Source organism: Aquarana catesbeiana, linkage group LG08 (genome assembly GCF_042186555.1).
Source record: "Aquarana catesbeiana isolate 2022-GZ linkage group LG08, ASM4218655v1, whole genome shotgun sequence".
In the NCBI taxonomy this organism is placed as follows: Eukaryota; Metazoa; Chordata; class Amphibia; order Anura; family Ranidae; genus Aquarana; species Aquarana catesbeiana.
In genome coordinates this window covers 225,010,613-225,034,455 of record NC_133331.1, presented here as the reverse complement: position 1 = coordinate 225,034,455, position 23,843 = coordinate 225,010,613, and the positions used below count along the sequence as shown (strand labels likewise).

At 40.2% G+C, this 23,843-nt stretch overlaps 1 protein-coding gene across 3 annotated transcripts in view; it reads right to left on the bottom strand.

The window, feature by feature from the left end:
* CDHR1 (cadherin related family member 1) overlaps positions 1-23,843 on the bottom strand; it is a 326,479-nt gene that overhangs the window by 100,913 nt on the left and 201,723 nt on the right. For all 3 annotated transcript variants that reach the window (XM_073596895.1, XM_073596894.1, XM_073596893.1), the window contains 3 exons: positions 18,237-18,380; positions 17,214-17,292; positions 8,966-9,066 (listed from right to left, as the gene is read on the bottom strand). In XM_073596895.1, the coding sequence (XP_073452996.1) occupies positions 8,966-9,066; positions 17,214-17,292; positions 18,237-18,380 (324 nt within the window). The remainder of the gene's footprint in view (positions 1-8,965; positions 9,067-17,213; positions 17,293-18,236; positions 18,381-23,843) is intronic.

Sequence of the window (23,843 nt, the reverse complement as noted above, 5' to 3'; positions counted from 1 at the left end):
AAGAGTGGGTGATGTGTGACATAAGCTTCTAAATGTTGTGCATAAAATGCCAGTACAGTTCAAAACCCCCCCAAATGACCCCATTTTGGAAAGTAGACACCCCAAGCTATTTGCTGAGAGTCATGTCGCGTCCATGGAGTATTTTATATTGTGACTCAAGTTGCGGGAAAGAGACTATTTTTTTTTTTTTTTTTGCACAAAGTTGTCACTAAATGATATATTGCTCAAACATGCCATGTGAATATGTGAAATTACACCCCAAAATACATTCTGCTGCTTCTCCTGAGTACGGGGATACCACATGTGTGAGACTTTTTGGGAGCCTAGCCGCGTACGGGACCCCAAAAACCAAGCACTGCCTTCAGGCTTTCTAAGGGCGTAAAATTTTTGATTTCACTCTTCACTGCCTATCACAGTTTCGGAGGCCATGGAATGCCCAGGTGGCACAAAACCCCCCCAAATGACCCCATTTTGGAAGTAGACACCTCAAGCTATTTGCTGAGAGGTATAGTGAGTATTTTGCAGACCTAATTTTTTGAAAATTGAAAAAAGAAAAAAAAATGTTTTTTCTTGTCTTTCTTCATTTTCAAAAACAAATGAGAGCTGCAAAATACTCACCATGCCTCTCAGCAAATAGCTTGGGGTATCTACTTTCCAAAATGGGGTCATTTGGGGGGGGGGTTTGTGCCATCTGGGCATTTTATGGCCTTCAAAACTGTGATAGGTAGTGAGGAGTGAAATCAAAAATTTACGCCCTTAGAAATCCTGAAGGCGGTGATTGATTTTCGCGGCCCCGTACGCAGCTAGGCTCCCAAAATGTCCCACACATGTGGTATTCCCGGACTCAGGAGAAGCAGCTGAATGTATTTTGGGGTGCAATTCCACATAGGCCCATGGCCTGTGTGAGCAATATATCATTTAGTGACAACTTTTTGTAAATATTTTTTTTTTGTCATTATTCAATCACTTGGGACAAAAAAAAATAAATATTCAATGGGTTCAACATGCCTCTCAGCAATTTCCTTGGGGTGTCTACTTTCCAAAATGGGGTCATTTGGGGGGGGTTGTACTGCCCTGCCATTTTAGCACCTCAAGAAATGACATAGGCAGTCATAAACTAAAAGCTGTGTAAATTCCAGAAAATGTACCCTAGTTTGTAGACGCTATAACTTTTGCGCAAACCAATAAATATACACTTATTGACATTTTTTTACCAAAGACATGTGGCCGAAAATGTATGACTAAAATTGAGTTTATTGGATTTTTTTTATAACAAACAGTAGAAAATATAATTTTTTTTCAAAATTTTCGGTCTTTTTCCGTTTATAGCGCAAAAAATAAAAACGGCAGAGGTGATCAAATACCATCAAAAGAAAGCTCTATTTGTGGGAAGAAAAGGACACAAATTTTGTTTGGGTACAGCATTGCATGACCACGCAATTAGCAGTTAAAGCGACACAGTGCCAAATTGGAAAAAGTCCTCTGGTCCTTAGGCAGCATAATGGTCCGGGGCTGAAGTGGTTAACATGGGCCTTACAAAAAAAAAAACGGGGGACATCCTCCTACCTCATTCATCACATGCCCATTTATTCTGCTGTAATGCCCAGGGGAGTCTATGAAATGATCATGTGCTTCATTTCAATGACAATACCCAGTGCCCTCCCTGAGATCATCCTGAGATCACCATCCACAACACAGTCCCATCCAAAAGCCTGCATGCATTCAAGATTTCAATGACCAGATGCTACAGCCCTATTTAGCATCAAGAAGGTTCCATTTCTGGTACAAAAAAGTTGCAATTTATTCATTTGGCCATTTATATCATGTATGTCATCTACCACAAGTCCACAGAAAGAGCCACCACTTTTCTCAAATTTATAGAAGAAATTGTCACTTCCCTTATCTATCAGCAAGGATCCCCCCAGAAAACATTCACTCTGATTCTTTGAGCCTACTTCATGAGCGACCTTTCAAACAAACTATACAAAATATGCCCATTTATTATTTTTTCCCCAGAGATTTGCTGAATTGTATGTCCCTGACCAAAACATACACTATATTCTCAAAAGTATTGGGACACCTGCCTTATACACACATCACTTTAATGGCATCCAAGTCTTATGCCACGTACACACGATCGGACTTTACGGCATACTTGGTCCGGCGTACCGGATTTCGTCAGACAATTCGATCGTGTGTGGGCTCCAGCGGACTTTGTTTTCTCAAAAGTTTGACAGACTTAGATTTGAAACATGTTTCAAATCTATCCGATGGACTCGAGTCCGGTCGAAAAGTCTGCTCGTCTGTATGCTAGTCTGACGGACAAAAAACGACGCTAGGGCAGCTATTGGCTACTGGCTATGAACTTCCTTGTTTTAGTCCGGTCGTACGTCATCATGTACGAATCCGTCGGACTTTGGTTGATCGTGTGTAGGCAAGTCCGTTCATTTGAAAAGTCTGCTGTAAAGTCCGTCGAAAAGTCTGCCGAGCAAAGTATGCCGTAAAGTCCAGTCGTGTGTACGCAGCATTAGTCCGTAGGGTTCAATATTGAGTCAGCCCACCCTTTTCATCTATACCAGCTTCAAGTCTTCTGGGAAGGCTGTCCACAAGGTTTAGGAGTGTGTCTACGGGGAAGGTTTGATCTTTTGTTTGTCCTTTGTTCAGCCTCCTACACTTCCTGGCAGTGAACATAGCATGGTGCTATGAGGGCAGCCACGTGCCAGTAGGTTAGGCTTACTTGGCTTTTAGGAATAGGAACTACTGTAGGTGAAGCTACACTATGCTATATTCACTGACCGCTCTTACAGAGGTGACCATTATAGTACATTGTGAAAATTACAGTACATTGCGTCATTGCGACAACATCTACCACATACCGGCCAGGCTACCCTGATCTACACATGCTGTATACACCGGGTGCCAGGATATAGGCACCATATCATGTGAGTGTACCAACGTCTATTGTTTTAAATGTTTAATAAATTATATAGTTTTATGCTATGGGGTTTCACTCTGTCATTTATCTTCCCTGATTTACATCTGAGGATTAACCTATCATGGGGCCAGTTAGCAGAGACACCACCTAGGGGACAATTCCTCAACAAGCACAAGGACCACACTAGAGATAGGTGGTCAATGTCCAGTGTGAGTGAACATCTATGTGGGGCACTTGCTCTGAGCACTAGTCAAGTTTTAAGCTATAGGAGCATGAGCACTTTATGAACCACATCACTATGGGACTTTTCTTTTGGTTTATTCATTATAAGCTATCATAAAGATTGATGTTGCTATGTTAATATTATTTGAGATATTACTGTGTAATTTTATATATGTTTTGTAGTATTGCTAATGAGCTTAGGTTAGCACTGCAGCTGGTGGAACATTGTTTGCACAATTATTTTGTACTTTTCTGGCATGTTAGGGCCACATGAAATGAGATACGGTAGGCAGTCAGTACATCAGGATTGATCAATTTTCAATGATATGTACCATAGCTTGTAGATAACTTTCACACAGACTAAATAATATACAAGGATTCGGGATACCTTTACCAAAGATATGTAGCAAAGATATGTAGCAGTATAAATTATGGCCTACATTTATGAAGAAAAACTACTTATTTGCTAAATTTTATAATAGAAACTAAAAAAGAAAAAAAAAAGTTTTTTTTAGAATTTTTGGGCTTTCACGCTTATATCACAAAAAATAAAAAACCCCAGTGGTGATTAAATACTACAAAAAGAAAGCTCTATCTGTCTAAAAAAATTATAAATAATTTTGTTTGGGCACAGTGTTACATGACTGAGTAATTGTCATTCAAAGTGTGAGAGCGCTGAAAGCTGAAAATTGGCCTGGGCAGGAAGTAGGTAAAAGTGTCTGGTATTGAGGTGGTTAACATTCTATGAGGAAGAGCGCAGTAATATGAATAAGGGAAGGCCTATGTATGTAGTGTATCTAGATTTCATTAAAGCATTTGGCACAATTCCCCTATAAATGCTTAATCCACAAATTGAGGTCTGTTGGCATTAACAATAGAATATGTACTGTATAAAAAACTGGTTTCAGAGTCATGCCCAAAGGGTGGTGGTAAATAATGTTTCTGAATGATTTGTAGTTACAAGTGGGTTACCCCAGTGCTCTGTCCTGGGATTAATTCTGTTTAACTAAATGATATAGAGGTTGGTAGAAAATAATTCAATCTCAGTATTTGCTGGTGATACAAAGTTAAGCAGGGCAATAACTTCACAACAGGATATAGAAACTCTATAGGAAGAACTCAATAGATTGGAGGAGAGGGCAAACACATGGCAAATGAGGTTCAATGTAGGGAAATGTAAAGTAATGCATTTAAAGGCTAAAAATATAAATGCAAGTTACACGCTAGGGGAAGAATCTCTGGGTGAATTAAGAATGGAAAATGATCTGGGGGTCCTGGTTGATGATAGACTCAGTAATAACATGCAATGTCAAGCTGCAGCAAGCAGAACGTTAGCTTGCATTTAAAATGGTATTTATTTAAGAGATAAAACTATAACTCTACCACTCTACAAAACTCTGGTTCGGACACATGTTGAGTATACAGGCCTCAGGAAGGATGTAGAACTGAAAAGAGTCCAGGGAAACAGAGCTAATAAGAGGGTTGGAAAATCTCAATTATGAGGAATGACTACAAACATTAAACTTATTCTCCCTGGAGAAGAGATGCTTAAGATATCTTAATGGTAATTCCAGCATTGGGAAGAAACTATTCAGTCTCAGGTCACTCATGAAGACACATGGCCACTCAATGAAGTTGGACAAGGTTCAAGGTAAGGCTGTGGAACTCCCTTCCACAATCAGTGGTTCCAGCGGGTAATGTTGCTAATTTAAAAAAAAAATCTTAGATGAACATCTTATTGAACACAATATTCAGGGATATGGGAAATGGAAGTGACATAATACACATCCACACAGGTTAAACTGGATGGACTGATGTCTTTATTCAACTTTAACATCTATGTAACTATATGTAAGTGACCTGATTTATCTGTTCCTTTGTGGAAGGAAGATATATGGAAGCAGAGGCATAGCTTGAAGCTTGTGGGCCCCGATGCAAAAGTTGACATGGCCCCCCCCCACTACCACCCACCACTTCCACTGTGCTTGCAGATACACCCACCGCATGCCAAGATACTGAAAGTGGCTTAAGAGTTTTGAGTTCCCAGAGTTCCACCTTACATCAGAGGACAGGAATCACCGCTGAAGAATCAGAGGACAGGGACCCCTAGCAGGTCACTTGGCAGAGCTCCTTTCCCATCCCAGTACTGTATACAGCCCCCCCCCCCCCACACTACACAGGGCTAGAATCACATTCCTTTACACACAGTCTGTCAGCCTTCACAGGGTGTATCTGGCTTTTATGTTACTGTTCTGACCTGTGAAATTCTCTGGTCGGAACGGCAGTGTAGTTGCAGTAGGCAGATACACCCTGTGAAGATCGTGGCTAACTTGCTGTGTTGTAAAGGAATGTGATTTCAGCCCTGCAGAGGAGGAGCATTATAGAGTGCCGTAATGGGAAAGGAGCTCAGCAGCCAGGCATAGCATCCAGGGCGAAGGGGGTGGTCAGGGGGCTGTGGGATCTGGGGGGGCAAAGCCATGTGACACAAAATCTGGAGCCTGCAGCCCCTCAGGACCCCCTTAGGAGGTGTTAAGGGATTTGTTTTAGCAATTCCTGAAGGTTTCTTTGTCAGTGTTGGCAGGTGTTGGGGGAAGGTCACCTCTCGGAGGTGCGTGTCTTTTCCCCAGTTGTCAGGGAAGTGGGGTAAGCAGACATCTCTGGGTGGGGGGTACAAAGCATCCCAGCTGGTGACTAGGAGACACTGAGCAGTGTCTTACCTCACCAGTAACATCCGTCCCATCGTGGTCACAGGATGGCACTCTTCTCCTCTTAACTTGCTGAGCTCAGTTACCATTCCATGTTGCCAGCACACAGCACAGACACTTCCCCATCTTGGGCTGTTCTCACCTCGTGCTCATCTCCATTCAGGAAAAGGCTCACAACTTCTCCCCAGGCAATGTGAACAGAGGGGTGTGGACTGTGGAAGGCAAAGTGGAAGCCCAGTATTGGAGCGTGGCTGTGGGGCCCTAGGGCAAATTGGAGCTGGACTTTGTGGAGGATATGATAATATGACAGGGAGGCTGCAGGGGTCCCCTGGAGCTAGGGGCGGAGTTGCGATTGTGACCCCTGCAACCCCTTATGCTACGCCCATGTATGGAAGGAAGATGTTTGGAGTGTCAATGTCTGGAAATCACAGCTCTAGCTCAGATGTCTGAAGAGATTTTTGAGAAAAGGGGTGAGGCTGTAAGTGAACATAGAGGGGATAAAACTCCAGTAAAAATGTAAAGTAATCCCGCATTATTTGGCAGTATTTTATGGATATCTTTCCAGAATGGCCAGGAAAGACCAGAAGATATAGCAAGTGTGCCTTTTCTTTATGGCAGCTCCAGCACATGTGGGGTATCTGTTTTTTTTTTTGTTTTTTTTTGTTTTTTTAGAATGACTGGAGCCACTATGTTAAAAACTTTTCTTAGCAGATTATTGCCAAGGTGTTGTGTTTAGATAAAAGCTAACTCCATGCCAATTATGTTATTGTAAGATATCAAGATAGCAAGCATATGATAAAAGCATGCTCTATTGTACACATACATTTGTGTACCATTGTGCTAAATCATTACTTGTAATTAGTAGACATCCATGATCTTTGTGAAAGTTTTATAACCCTTATGTCCTGTATGCTGCCAAACACATATACTTGTGCTGCAACTAAATCAATCTACCATATTTAACCAGTCCCAGTCTCCACCTTGCAAATATTGAACAAGGAAATCTCCTGTGCTCTGATGGTATGGGTATTAGGCAATCTTTGTATGCACTCTTGGGTTATCTGTTGCAGTATGGCGGAGAATAGGGTCTGGTAAGCCTATTCTGCCTTTGGGCTTAGGCAAAAGTAGAACGCTTACAGAGATATGAGGGAAGTAGCCTGCCCAGGTGAATTTATTAAATCCCGATCTGAATGTTTGAGGAGGCTTTGGAGAATTTCTATTGGTAGAGTTTGCAGGAGGTAGAGGAGTCTAAGTAACATATTCATCCTAAGAGCATTGCATCTACCAAGCCCAAGGATCGTAGTTTTGGCCCTGGTTGTGAAAGCTTTCTAAAATGTGCATAAAATAAAGATAAGGGGAAAAAGCAAGCAGCCTTGATAGAGTGCTGTTGGTGATACAGAACTGTGTGGAAGGGGTTGATTTTGATTGCTGCTGTGGACGCAGTATAAAGATCTCAAATTGACTGCAGCATGTATAAGGGCAAGCCTATATTTTGCATGGTTAAGTTTAAAAGTTCCCAGTTTATGCAGCCAAAGGCTTTCTTTGCATCTATTGAGAGAAAATCTGGCATGAGTGTTAAAATCCAAGGTTTTGGTTGTATCATCCCTGGCTTCTCCACTGGCAGTAAAGGGTGTAAAGCCTATTTGATCTAAATTAATGGGGTCAGTTAACAGGGGTTTAAGGTGATTTTCAAACATTTTGGCAAAAAATGTAATGTCACAGGTGCCAGAGCTTTGTTAGAATCCATGTCTGCTATGGCAATGAGGAATTTGGTGTTGTCTATAGTTTTATCAAGGCGTCCAGATGGCAGGCATCCCAAGGACAATAAGTAGGTTCAGCTATGATAGCATCCGATCTGTAGCCACCGATAAGTAAGGAACCGTTGGGTGGTAAGAGCCATGGAAGATGTCCACAATTTTGTCAAGTTCATATGATAATTCCACGGTAGCAGCAGAGATGTGTAAAATGTAAGTGTTATTCTTAGGGGCACTGAGAGGAAACAGTCTTGTGTGCGGAGACCAGGGAGAGAGTAGACCAGTTGCTCTGTTCTGCATACCCAGAGAGTTGAGAGACTGAGCCACTGATAGTCTCTGTGTACTGGGACCAGAGCTGTGCAGACCTGTGAGCTGTGTGTGCCTACACCAGAGAGGACAGAGTAAGGAGGAGCAGAGGAGTGAACCGAGCCTTGTAGAGACTTGATCATGAGAACTGAGCCACAGAGGACTGGATTCCTGGGGACAGCAGACTGGCAAGCATTCTGGACATGATGATTTGCTGTGTGCCAGGATTGAACTAAATTAACTGTGCTTATCCCATCACGGTTAGCAGTTTAATGCTAGTTAAATATCTAATATAATTCTAATAACTGTTGCATTTTGTGGTAATTGTTGCACTCTGATTGTGTAGCGCTGCAGGTGATTATCTTTATAGTTTAATATTATTGCTTTACAACCCAACAGTCATTCACTGCATGCAGCTTTAAAGAGACAACAAGTGCACCACTATACAGATCGGGCCCCAATGTTAACTGGCTTATTGTTTATTAGGCATCAGGTATCAAACAACCACTTTAAAGGGTACTCTGTACATAAAGAGCATTCAGGGACACTTACTGCAGAGAATAACTGTGAGACGTTTTCATTGCCATGTATACCCTTTACAGCTTATGCTGTGTATACCAGATTAACTTGATTTAGTGTTATTGTGGACTAGGTAAACTGCCATATTATAGTTTAGTATTCACGTTACTTCTCTATTAAGTTTGCATTTACCTGTCTTGCAACAATATATTCACTTTATCTCCTGTCATGTAGCTTGTGTGGAATACAGTATGTGGTATACCAATATTTAAGTTACAACCAAGATTGTCAGAGAGTTTCCAGAGTCGCAACAGACCATACCAAGCAGCTTCCTGTGGGGGTAACCGCTACATTTACATTCTGATAAAAGACATCACTTCTTGTGGACTAAGGTATCCATCTAACTGTGTGTGTTAGAAATAACAGTTTGGGTTTTAGGTATTAGACTGTCTATTAAATTATATGTCATCAAAATGTTTTTGTTAATCATGGTCAGTGTGCAAGGAAGAAAAACACATGCCTACCTTTATCTTCAACTCATAGACTTCTTTCTTTAGTTCATCAGGATTTTTAATGACGGTAACAGCTCCAGTAATGCTGTTTATACCAAAAGCTCCATCATCTCCTGTAAAAAAAAGGAAGAGCTATGATCGCTATATTGTAACAGTCAAGCTGAAACTGTAGAGTGGATGTAGAGTTAAAAATAGAGAAGAGTGAAAATTCCTGCCAGTTTTCCATCACTTCCTGTCCCAATGATGCTGGCACAGGAAATTAAATGTGCAGTCATCACCAATACATATATATATGTGTGTGTGTGTGTGTGTGTGTGTGTATTGGTGACAACTGCACATTTAATATCCATTTAATATATATATTGTTAATCATTATGTGGTAGGATTGTGACTGATGTGGGGAAAATATTAGTAAGTTCTGTTGAGGGTCCTTGAGCCCAGAGGTTTTATAACGCTTTGAGCAGGATTAAGCCTCTATTCCTAGGTCCATGCTATCTGGTAGCCAGACCCTGTGATTAGTCTCAGCTTTGCAAATGCCTTTATACATGCAAGTTGACATGTTCAGGACACTTCCTGGCAGCTAGTTGCTGTGTAAAAAGTCTGATTGCTGACAGAACACTAAAAATGTACAAATTATAACTATTTGTTATGGGGAACCTATTAGGGGTCACCCTGTTAGTCAAAAACTGACCTGAGTTTAGGTAGTAGCTTGGACAAGAAGATGTTTTCTTTGTTTTATGTTAAACATTTGCTGTATAAATCCCTCTTACACTAAAAATGTATTTTGTTTGCTGAATAAAAGTGCAGGAGAAACCTGCTTGGGTAGTTCCTGGGTGTCCCTGTCTTGTTCATGGTTTACCACAGCCAAAACGCTTTAAACCTATCCCCCTTACAACTTGGCATTCAAATTCAGGTAACACCTGAAAGAGACAGGTAACTTTTGTTAAACAAAATAGAGCAACTTGAAAAATAGATCACATTGGCAAATGCTAACTAGCAAGAGGTAAACTGCTTAACTGCTAAGCAGATGCAACAGCTGACTCTAGTCCACATGGAGGGACAGAAGCAACTGAACCTTTCTCTACAGCAGCAGATACATGCCTGGTTAGAGAGGAAGATGATGGTGGATGGGCCAACTTCTACACCTCAACAGCTGGTGCAGAGCACATTACAAAGATTGTCCTTGCAGGATGATGTTGAAGCCTACCTCAGCAGAGATAGTTGCTGAAAGTGAAATGCTACTCGAGAAGCAGTTGGTGGATGTGATTTTTAACATCCCCAAAATGCTGAGGAGTATCCTAAATTAAAGGAGAAATCCTATCCTGTCTGGAGGTTACCAAAGTGGTCTGATTGGAGCACACATTCACATGGTATTTTAATCCTGAGAAGTCCACAGAGTCCCAGATATATGATGTATTCTTCCTTACAAACAAGTGGTTGCAACTTGAGGTGCTCAGGCCTGCTCAGATTGGGAGGTGTCAGATTGTTAATATACAGTAGTGCATTAGAAATACACACTGAAGAGTGTGGAAGATGTTTTGATCCTTGTGAGGTTACATACTGCTACCAAGGACTATCTCTAGGACCTGCCCTCCAAGCAATTATTCATTAGATACAGAAAAACATCAACCTCAGTTAAGAGGTCATCAAAGGGATAAATAGGCTCATAAAGTGGTACTAAACAATAATAATCCATACACATCCACTACCTTATGGCCCTATAATCTATTTTTCATTAAATTATGTCCTACTGTGTTTTCTTGCCTCCTTGTAATGTCCTCCATGAGCTTCTGAACCTCTTATTTTCCCCCTAACTTCATTTTCTCCTCCCATAGTCCATAGTTCCTAGTCCATCTCAGGAAAAGAGTGGGTGTTTATATTCCTACATACAGTGGAGCCATGGAGAATGAGCAAAGCCACCTTCTAACAGGAAGTCAGATCACAGTATTAAAAAAAAGGCATTTAGAGGAGGCCAAGAGCAATGGAAGGTAATTTTCTAAATTAATAAACAAAAAGAGCAAACCGTGCTAAGAACCTAGTTGCACTACATATAAAAACAGCAGCGGCTCAACTCTTAGATACATACAGAGAAATATTAGAGGCTTGAAGGAGCTGCGCTAAAAATCATGAAGAAGATTCCAAATAAAAATAAACAGCCAAAATACAAATTAAACATTCTGTGAATCGCTCTTCCAAATGTGTGAATCATTTTTCAAAGTCCTCTAAAATCTCTGTAGTGGGTGTCTCCTTTCTCCCGTGACCCCTGCCAAGCTGGCCGGAGTGATATACACAGGCTTTTCACACAGGGAGAAGTTGCCTGCCAGCTCCCGCGGGTGATAAACCCCCCCCCTTACTCTCCTCTTACACACACAGAACTGTTCACTCTGTAACCCTTCCCTGTGCCCCTTATTGGCAGGCAGAAGAAAGCCAATTAAAGGCACAGTTACAGCAGCCAATCAGAGAGACTGTACTGAGCTGCAGGAAGCAGCTGCAATGGATTCTGGGACATGCAGTTCCCTCACAAAGCAGCTCTATAGCCTAGTATTCAGGAAGGAATTACAAAAAAACCCAGGATGCTCTGCTGACGACAGGAAAGTAAAAGACTCAATTTTGTGTCCTGAGAAAAAGTCAGTCAGCCATGAGGGAGTAAAGAGAGACCATCTGAGAGACAGCATCTCTCCCTCAGGTCTGATCTCCCTGCGTGATTCAGGCTTCCACCCCCAGTTGGGACGTCCAGCCTGAGAGAGGGGAATACCAGGTGAATATTGAGGCGCATCTCCACCAACGGCGAACCATTCCAGTGTAAGGGGACCGGTCGGGTCGCCATGAAAGCCTGCCTGCTCCAGGACGTTTGTTTGGGCCTTGATCACAGGATGTGGTGAGAGGGCATTTTTGCCAATCTGCAGGGAACAGAGACACTGCACTGCAAAAGGAGTTATTTGAATGCTGTATACAGACATCATTGCTGGTAATCATATTGCTGATACTTGTAGTACCACAGGGATAAAGGATAAGGCTATCCACTTCTGGGACACTGTATACAGATATCATTGTCCTCTCACCTTGCTGAGAAAGATCCTGCTTGTTTCACTTGACAATCTGGGCCAGTTGTGTTGTTTGGCCCTACTATCCAGGAGTTTAAATACACCAATGAAAGTGTCTAGCTGAAGACACCAAATCTTATCTTTGCTTCAAAAGGCCTGATGCTACTAGTGCCATACGGATCCGCATGCACATATCCAGGGCTCTGCATATGCATTGGGTATGTGTGACAGTTTATCTAGAAGATTAAGCCATTACCATTGTGTAAAGTTGGCCTGTGGTGTCAGGGGACAGTAGAGAGAAGCCTGACACAAAGGGAGTCATTCCTCTACTCCCCTCCTGCCTGGATTAATAGAGCCAATCTGATTCAATGTAACCAATCTAATTTGAAGTGCCATATTGTGCTTTATTTACCATTAAAGTGTGCCTCTGCTCTTGGGTACATTCTTAGGTTTGGAATCCTCTGAAAGCAGCTTGAATATAGGACTGATAGCTATATTGCTCTTAAATCTCACTTACTGAACTCTAGTTGATTACTTGATTATATATTATTACTGTCTGTTATCTTTCCACAGAAATAGTGCAGTAAAGACAATTTCTGTGTTTTATCATAACATGTGTGTTTCTCATTGGTCATTACCCTTACACTATTGCCAGGTGTGCCAGAGGGGTCAGGCCATTCCTGGGGTTGAAAGGCAGAGGAACGGACTGAACAAATTTAAGCAGCTCCTTCGGGTGTATCGCTACATGTCTATACCAATAAATTCCAAGAGTGAAAAAAATAACACTTAATCAAAAAAAGTGGGAAGAATAATTAAATGAACCACTCTTAAAGATGTGTGAATAACCTTCAGAGTCCTCTCAAATGAAATGACACAACAAATAGTATTAAATATTAATATGGTGATTGGGTGAATCGCTCTTCAAAGTGTGTGAATCACTTTTCAGAGTCTTAACAAATGTCAATACACAATTAAAAGTGCAAAATGGAGTTGGGTGAATCGCTCTTCAAAGTAAATTAATCGCTTTTCAGAGTCTTCTCTGTGTGACAGTAACACAGAAACACCTACGATGGAGGCCCAGGGCGACGTCATATTGTGACGAAATGTGTTGGGAGGAGGGACGTGCTGACGTCACCATGTTGCCGCGAACCCGCAGGGATGAGCGAATTGTTATAGCCGGCCAGCTTTATTCCATATGCTGTTTTTAAAGCTCCTTGAGTAAGTGCATTACTTTTATTAAATAATTTGATCCTCTGGTTTTACACTGTGGGGAGTTTGATTGCCCTAGGATCTGCTTCCAAGTCCAGCAGCATCTGTCTGGCTCCATCGTAGGGGCTTCTGGATGAGAGTTGCTGTCAGAATCCAACCGGTGATTAAAGGCCCAAGCTGGGTTACTAGCCGCACGTGCTATCCAGCTTACTATCTGGTAAGCCTTAAATCTATGTGGTGGAGGGATTGTCGTGTTTGTGGGTCACTGTCACACGAAGAAGACTCTGAAAAGCAATTAATTTACTTTGAAGAGCAATTCACCCAACTCCATTTTGCACTTTTAATTGTGTATTGACATTTGTTAAGACTCTGAAATGTGATCCACACACATTACTCACAAATATCTCCGGGGACAGGAGATGACAGTTCACCTTCTCCTCTCCCCTCCTAAAGGACTAATAACAGTTACATCTGCACGCGGATCCGTTACATGATCCATTTCTTATGTTTCACATGTTAAAATGTTATGTTCTTTGTTTCTTTTGTTATCTATTCGATATACACAGCCATATCCGTTAAAAGTATATAAAAAAACTACTGGCTAAAAGATTAGCGGATATTATACGCCCACTTATTCAAAGCAGCCAGATGGGATTCACGAAGGGGAGACAAACCTCAGAACCAACCAGAAGAATCATAAATGTGATATATCATGCTGAAAAAAATGTCTATAGATGCAGAGAAGGCATTCGACAGGGTCCAACATGGAAATGGTGTTATCCAAGTTTGGCTTCAAGGGACCCATGTTAACAGCCATCTTGGCTCTATACTCATGCCCCTCTGCACAGGTATACTCAGCTTATCACCGACCATTTTTAATCTAATTATAGAACCACTAGCCGAAGCAATTAGGACACAATTAGGTACAAGCACACATACTATCAATTAATTTGCGGACGATGTCATCCTACTCCTGACTAACCCGCTCACATCCCTAAAACAGGCCCACAAAATCCGGACTTTGGCGATATCTCATACTATAAAATTAACTTCACTAAATCTCTAATTTTAGGTATAGGAGTGACGCCTCCCATGAGGAATACCCTACAAAAACAATTACCATATACGTGGAGTAAGAAAGGGATTACTATTGTGACAACACTTCATCAGTAGGGTAAAACTAACCTGTCTCACGACGGTCTAAACCCAGCTCACATTCCCTATTAGTGGGTGAACAATCCAACGCTTGGTGAATTCTGCTTCACAATGAATAACACTAACCAATACCATTCATGCATTAGTTAAAACTAACATAATTCCGCTGACTACCAAACTGGAAACCCAACTAAAAGAAATATCGAGAAGGGATGTATCCTGGTTAGGCAAAATAACAGCCTTCAAAATGTTAAATATTACCACAAATCTTATATATCTTTCGCACCCTACCAGTTCCTATTATTACCTCAAAACCTTGTCAAAAATAAGTTGGAAGTACATCTGGGTTGGCAAAAAGGCTAGATGTTCCCACAATAACCTCACCTCTGACAGGAAGGTGGGAGGGGCAGGATTAGTGGATCTACATGACTTCCTATGGGCAATTAGACTCGATCATATCAAATATTGGTTACATAAAGTAATACACCACTATGGGTAGACATAAAAAAAGTAAACTCCCCAACAAAAGACCTAACATCACTACTTATGGGAGACATCTGGATACCATGGGACATGAAAAATCTCTCCCCTCCTATGCAGGTTTCATTGAAGGCATGGAGACTCCTCCTAAGCCAAACTCAGACGTATACACATGAACTAGATTACGAGATCCCATTGAAAATCCTAGAAGCAAAAATTCCTATGTTATTGGTTAAGGCCCTGGAAAAACATGGCATTACACACCTTTCAGACCTCTATAATGGACCCCAGCATAAATCCACAGAACAATTAATGAAACAGTACCAATTACCGAATAATTTGCTGTTTTCAGAAGACCAATGCAACACACTTTCAGAGAAACACATAAAGCTTCACACTGTGTCAAGCACTGGGAACTAATGATCAAAATGGCAAACAAGGGTCATTACACCCCATATAGAATATCAAGCTATTTCCCAAAAACCTCGCCATACTGCTGGAGGGACTTCGGGCAAATAGGAAACCTATTACACATGCTCTGGCTATGCCCAAATGTAAAAAGCCTATGGAACCAAAATATTCCAACTGCTCTCTTCCCTAACAGGAATATTAACCACTCCTGACCCAGCATTAGTTATCCTTCACTTGGGCATAGAGGACTTACCTCTCGACTTAAGGCCAGTTATCACACACATTCTATTAAAAACACGCATACTGGTACTACGTAACTGGAAAAACAACACCTCCATAAATTTATCAGACGTTAAGAGAGCAATCCACAGAAACTACACATTCGAGCATCTAATCGCAATCAATTCTCTGCAATGCAACAGGTTTGACAAGTATTGGTCTATATGGCCTAACAGTAATAATACCAAATAAAGATCCCTTGACAAGTTGTATATCCTGCAATTTGGCTCCATTCTACTGATTACCTAATGTTTTGTTATTATCAATCTATCAAAAATTCTTATACAGATGTTTACTGTGTATATCAAACTGGCTTGTCTTATTTGTAACATGTTCATATTTAATATATTCAATAAAAAATATTGAAACAAACAAAAAAAAAGTGCTCATCCCTAAGCTGGATGTCAGCCTGAGCTTCTGCAACAACATCAGTAAATGAAATGCAATATCCACATTTGATTCCTACCCGGGTAGGTGAGCTGCCAGGGACATTACCAACCACCCTCGATCTTACTAAAGGGCATTGATTGGCTCCCTTAACATCCAGGGCAAAAGGAAACAACAGCTTTTGAGACACCTGTTGGGCTGCCTCAGTATGTGGCTGTCCCCTTTTGTTTACATGGGACTTCATTCAAAAGAATGATGGACCATATTCCTAAGCTCTAAAAAGCTTACCTGTATCTAGAGAATGTTGTAAGCTTTAGTCTTGACTTGGATTCCCACTTACAAAAGGTCCAAGCAGTTCTAGGTTCCATTTTAAAGCTGGATTGACAACCAGTCCATAAAGTATTGTAAGGGAGACAGGCTCTAATTGCATTGGCAGTGGTAAACAATGCACAAGACAGGGACACCCAGGAACAGGTCAAGCACATTTGTCCTGCACTTTTATTCATCAAAACAGCAAACTAATACAATCGCAATACTGGAGGGCTGTTCAGCAAGCAAATAGTGTAAAACAAACACAAACAATTACCCTTCTGAACACTGCTACAGACCCTTATATGATTATAGTAAACATTTTGTTTCAGCTCGCAAACAAAATGGCATCACATATCTACTTAAGTATACTATGTAACAATGTAACCATTTTACTGGGAGAGTAGATGTATAAGGGCCCATTTACATTTGTGCATTGTAGCAATGGGTGTTAACATGTTAACCACAATCCATAAGAATTCTGTTAAATGTAGAGTATGTTGTGGTGTTAATAAATGTGAACGGTATACAGCAGAGGTCAATGCCCAAAGTACCACAGCACACCACAAAGCTTACCATGCTTTGCAGTGCTCTGTTAAAAAAAAGCATTTGTGCATTTTTTTTATCCATTGTGGTACACTGGCATTCCATTTATAATGAACAAGTTGCCTTAATTCAACATGCATTAATGTGTGTGTATTAAAACACTGTAATTGTGAATGGGTCATAAATGTTATGGATTGCTGTATCACCCTGTAATCCTACTCTGCTAGACTCTGCATTTTATGCAGTAGCTGGGAATTTTTAGTCTTATTATCATTTGCTTATTGATGCCAGTGGAAAGATAAGGAATATGATGTGGCTGTCACAGAATGCACATGGGCGTGACAGAAGAAAAAATAACTATTTCAGTAGGACATTTGCAGAGCAGACTGTGGGAAAAACAGCAATGATAACAACCAACTGCTTAATGAACACCCACTTACCATCTATAAGAGAATACTGCACTGTGTTGGGCTTTCCTCTATCTCCATCAAAAGCCACTACTGTAAGTATTTCTGCTCCCTGATGAAAAAATAACGTAAAATATTTTAAATCAGTCACAGGTTTAGTTTAACTCTACTACTGAATGAATAATAGTTTTTAGATATCTCTAGTACAGGTAACCCTAAACTTTTATATAAAACATAATATACTGAGAAAAGAAGATGCATAATTATTTGTAATCCTGCAGATTACAGTTTGTTACTCTCCAGTGCAGATTGACAAATGTAAGCAGACATTTGAGTGATTTATACAGGCAACCAGACCAAATGTTAAAAAGCCTAATCATATTTAGGCATTATAAGAGTGAATGTCATTATCACAGATTCCTAATTTTACATAATAATGTCATACTTTTTATCTTTAGGCCACTTTAGTTCTCATCCTTTCATAACCCTTATGGACTTGAACAGTTTTTACATTTACTGCTTGTTCACGTGGCAATCATTTATTTAAGATAACAAATAATACATACATTTAAATTTGTATTAAAATTTAACTTGCCAATATTGCCTTGCAAAGATTATTTTATTTATTATGTAGCCTTTATTTAAAAAAGATTGAAAAAATGGAAAAAAAAAAAGTATAAAAATTAGTAAAATTAAAACAATAAACCAATATAACAATACATTGCTATGTACAGTATATTACTCAATTACGCTTGTACATTAACTGCAAGTGTCATTTTACGGGGGGGGGGAGCAGCTGCATTTTGAATATATTGCATAGCGATTCCCAGCTGTCGTTGTGATAGCTGGGAATTACCAAAACTAGTAGTAAGCAGCAGCTGCAGGAGATTAGATGTAGGGCATAGAAGATACACCATTGAAACTTGCTGTGTTTTTTAAGGTATATCTTACGTCTAATCCTTAAGGTCCTTAGGTGGTTATACAAACACAAGAATATATACTGGTGTAACCTAACAATATATTTTATAAACACAAAGTTAACAACATTTTGCTTACCAGAGTGGTATCCTCATAGACATATCCATAATAAGGTGTACCAACAAATACTGGTGGGGAGTCTTGTACATCTTCGACATTAATGGTAACTGTGGTAGTTGATGTGAAGACCTGGTACTTTCCACGAAGCTTCCCACCTCCATCCTTTAAATTAAAACACAGTTACATAGTTACATAGTTAGTCAGGTTGAAAAAAGACACAAGTCCATCCAGTTCAACCATAAAAAAACAAAAAAAACCCCCAAAAAACAAAAAAAAATATCGTACAATCCAATATACCCAATTCTATACCCACAGTTGATCCAGAGGAAGGCAAAAAACCCCAGCAGAGCATGCTCCAATTTGCTACAGCAGGGGAAAAAATTCCTTCCTGATCCCCCAAGAGGCAATTCGATTTTCCCTTTACCTATAAATGCTAGTACCCAGTTATATTATGTACATTTAGGAAAGTATCCAGGCCTTTCTTAAAGCAATCTACTGAGCTGGCCAGAACCACCTCTGGCGGGAGTCTATTCCACATTTTCAGCGCTCTTACTGTGAAGAAACCTTTCCGTATTTGGAGATGAAATCTCTTTTCCTCCAGTCGTAAAGAGTGCCCCCTTGTCCTCTGTGTTGACCGTAAAGTGAATAACTCAACACCAAGTACACTATATGGACCCCTTATATATTTGAACATGTTGATCATATCCCCCCTTATTCTCCTCTTCTCAAGAGTGAACAAATTCAGTTCCTATAATCTTTCCTCATAGCTGATCTCCTCCATGCCTCTTATCAGTTTGGTTGCCCTTCTCTGCACTTTCTCCAGTTCCCCGATATCCTTTTTGAGAACTGGTGCCCAAAACTGAACTGCATATTCCAGATGAGGTCTTACTAAAGATTTGAACAGGGGCAAAATGATATCTCTCTCTCTGGAGTCCATACCTCTCTTAATACAAGAAAGGACTTTGTTCACTTTGGAAACCGCAGCTTGGCATTGCATGCTATTATTGAGCTTATGATCTACCAAAACCCCAGATCCTTCTCCACTACGGATTCCCCCAGTTGTACTCCCCCTAGTATGTATGATGCATGCATATTCTTAGCCCCCAAGTGCATAACTTTACATTTCTCAACATTAAACCTCATCTGCCACATAGACACCCAATTAGACAGAGCATTGAGGTCAGCTTGTAAATTGGAGACATCCTGTAAGGACGTTATTCCACTGCATAGCTTGGTGTCATCTGCAAAGACCAGTACCAGACCAGTACAGTGTAACAGCCAAAAGATATGTGACTAAGCAAGATCCTGTGTGCTTTTCTTATGTATAAGTAGGTGGCTTCCTTAAGGGTTCCATTGGATCATATCTACACACTACACTATGTTCACAAAAAATAATATCCATATATAGTCAGAAATTGCTACCATATTTGTTTTGTTCCTCTGTGAATTTGAACTTTCTTAAATTTACAAAAAGTTAAAGATGAGCTTCAGGTTTATAAAAGACACAAATTATTGCAGCTCAGCATTCAACAATACATCACTATTTTTATTTATGTTTTTAATGTAGGCCGAGCAGCATTATGTGCACCTGCACGAGAAGAGGAGGTGCATACAGGGCCAGCAGGGGACCCCATAAGAGGAGGCAAGGGGCTGCTTTGTACAATACCTTTGCACAGAGCAGGTAAGTATAACATGTTTATTATTTTATTTAAAAAATCAGCCTGTACAACTGCTGGAACATAGAACATGCAGGATAAGAGGGATTCTAAGTGACCAATTTTTTTCTCATTTAGTCTTATAGTTTTTCTTCTGTACCATTTAGATGGCAAATTTTATTATAAACTAAACATAAAACATATATTTCATCCTCCTGGCTGTTATGGAGGTAAAGGACTCTCTTTGTCACCAGACCAATATGGACCCTAAAGAACCCCAAGGCGCAAGGTCTAAAGTACAGCCCAGTGTTCCCAACAGCACCCAACAAAGGATGATATGCTTTAGTTTAAACAGATTGCAGGTTGTGGCTGTCAGTTACACATAGAGTGGCATCAACTGACAGCTGGCAGAAGCAAAGCATGGCAAAAAACTGGTAGGCAAGGTCATGATCAAACAGACAAAGGGCCAGGGCAAATGAAGGAAGAAAGGAAATGATGGAACACCACAGGCCTGGTCAGATTCTTGAAAGTAGTTTATTTGTCACCAAGCCAGACATAAACACAAGACAGGTTGATGTGTTACACACGAGTCACTCATGCTTACTGATAACAATGACATAGCCCAGACATCTGCTATTTAAGGGTGCACCCAACAGGAAGTACTTCCGTAATCAGCTGATTGATGGTCAAAGTGATTAAACTGGGCGGTACGTGACACTTGAGCACAGATCTTTAAAATCAATAAACAAAATACTAATGGAAAATAAAACATAAAAAAAGACAAAAAAATAAGAAAAGTTAGAAAAAAAAGGACAAAAAACGTGTAAAAAATATATATGAACACACATATATTGCCAGGGAAAATGAACCATCATAACAAATATGTATCATAAATGTCCTCAGCATATAGTATATAAGTGACACTGTGTAATCAAAAGTCCTATTTGTGACACATGTGAACCGCTTTCCACAAGGGAGGCCAGAACTGGAAATAACACACAAAGATCTATAGTGTCATCATAGGGATAGGGCAACATAAAAGAAAAACATTCAAAACAAGGAAAATTGCAATTTAAACGATCTAAAATAAACAGTAAATATAACAATGTAGCAAGTTTAAATAGCCTATCTAATAAAAACAAAACATACATGAATACAAGCAAAGGTGCAAAAAATACAAAGTTGCTTGTTACATTGAAAATCGACTTCATTGTTGCAAGGGACAATGTAAGTTAATTGGAATTCTCACCAAATAAACAAACATTGTCATACAAAGATCAAACGTAACAGTTAAAGAAACAGACCCAATCTGGGGATAAATGGACCACAAATCATGTATAAAATTATGAATATATAATGGTGTACAAATTTAATAATAAAAATGGATAATATTTCATTCGAAATTTAAACCATGAGGCATACGAGTTCTAAACTGGAAAATCCACAATGCTTCTCTTTTGCAGAGAAGTCGGATTACATCCCCCTCTCTTAGGTACATTAACTTTTTCAAGGATCTGTACTCCCACAGCTGAAAGATTTCCATCATGCTGGCAATTAAAATGGCAACATTAGTGTATTTTATTTTTCTCAATACTATAAAGGTGTTCATAAAATCTATCCCTCAGACGTCTTGTTGTGCGCCCAATGTATTGCACATAACATATTTTACAGGTAATAATGTATATAACGTAATTAGTATTACAGTTGAAAAAAGATTGTATTTTATGTTCCCTTTTAGCTGAATATGAACAAACAGCATTAACCTTATTAACATGTCTACAGCAACCAGTGCCACCACAGCAATAATTGCCCCTAAAGTGCAGATATGTAAGGGACAGCGAGTTTCCTAGTGTGGGAGCTCTCCTAGAAAAAATGTTAATACCATCCTTGAGAAGATCAGCACAAGTCTGATCCTCAAAAACGATAGGCAGATATCTGTGAACAATATTCTTGATATCACCAAATTTCAAACTGAAGGGTGTGCTCAACGTAAGTTGCTTATTATTAAATTTCTCCTTTTTTCCTGACTACAAGGTTTATTCCCCTTTAAGAGCTCATCCCTCGGTTTGGAACCTGCAATCAATAAGGCTCTATCCAACATCCATCTAGGGTATCCCCTCTGCAGAAAATGTCCATATAAAGCCTTTGTTTCTTTTCAAATGACTCTTAATTGCCGCAGATACACCAAACTCCCAAGAATTGGCTGACGGGGATGTCCCGACTTGGTCATCAAGAGAGTGTTTCAGACAAAGGTTTCCTATAAAGATCCAAGCTGACACTAGTACCTTAAACACACAAATGAACATCCAAGAAACTAATATCACTCCTGTCAGCCTGTCCTGTAAAGTGTAAGTTTCTATCATTATTATTAGATATTCTAAGAAAGAGTCCAAGGTACCCATGCATTCATCTACAATGAATATCAGATCATCTATCTAGCAATAGAACAATCTGAAATGTTGTCTGAGCGGATTGCTGGATCCATATATATGGGACCGCTCCCACCACCCCATGTAGAGATTAACGAGGGAGGGCAAATATTTTGCCCCCATCGCGGCCCCACATTTCTGCAAAAAAAATTCTGCATTAAAAACAAAAAAATTACGTGACAAAAGGTATTGCAGAACATCCAGAACAAACATATGGACTTCGAGTGTGAGTGGTGTAATATTCCAAGTAAAAACTGACTGCTTGAATGGCTAATCCATCCATCCAGCTACATCACAGGTAATCCACATGGAATGTTCCTCCCATCTAATGTTGTTTAAGATATTTAAAAGATGGTTCATATCCTTGAGATAGTTGGGGAGTCTACGGACCAGGGGCTGTAAAATGTTATCTAGCCACTGGCTAGAAATCAGAAATGATAGGTCTCCCCTGCAATGGGTTCAAACCTCTATGGGTCTTGGGGAGATGGTGGAAGATTGAAACCACAGGATATTGAGGTATCAAACTTTCACACATCCTACTGTTAAAAATTCCAAGTGTAGCTCCTTCATTTACTAGTGATGTTAAAGTGACTTTATATTTCTTTGTTGGATCACTTTTTAATTTTAAGTAGGTGCATCTGTCCAACAATTGACGTTCATCTTTCTGTGTATAAGTCTCCACTACTAACACTACCACCAGACCTCCCTTATCGGAAATACAAATAATAATGGATGAGTCTTCCTCCAGATTTTTAAGAGCTGTCCTTTATTTGGATGAGAGGTTGCCCCGTTTAATGCACGTGCTGGTGGGCAATTGTACAGCCAAAGTGGTGAGACCTCTCTCAACCAATTTTTGAAATCTGTCCATCTCTGAACACTGTGCACTAATACGATAAAACTCAAATCTAATTTTAAAAGATTGAGTGAAAGCTATACTGGTGTCTATATTTGTCTCTAAACCACTTTCCCATGACAAACTCCTCTAACTCTCCTATGGCACATTGATCCCTAAAAGAATTAATTAACATGTCACTCTCTGAATCACAAACAACAGGGCTCCCAACTTCACCTTCATTCACAGCTTTAAAATTATGTTTTTTGATAGCTAAATTCCTGATAAATGTATTACTGTCCAAAATATTATCAAAAACATTAAAATGCTAGTCCCTTGAGGCAATACAAGGCTAACAGCTTTAGAAAGCATGGCAGGGTGGGGACAGGAGGCAGGGGCCTGATGAAGGAGCTGGACAGATGCAGCTGCTGACCCAGTGAAGCCCGCAAACTCTCCCTGATAGCAGCATGTGATCCCTGTCAGTGCTCTCTCCCCCTTCAGTATACCAGGTCCTGAACGGGCTCCAAAGGAGAAACCCCTGTGTATGCACCGGAGGAGGCAGCAGCAGGTGTGGCAATCTCAGAGCCGATAGCATAGCATTCCCAGAGACTTACTTGGGCGGTGGAAGCGTGGAGAGGCGAGTGGACTCGGGAGCAGTAGCACGTGTACTGTGTCCCTGGAAGCCAAAGAGTGGAGCAGGAAACGTCCC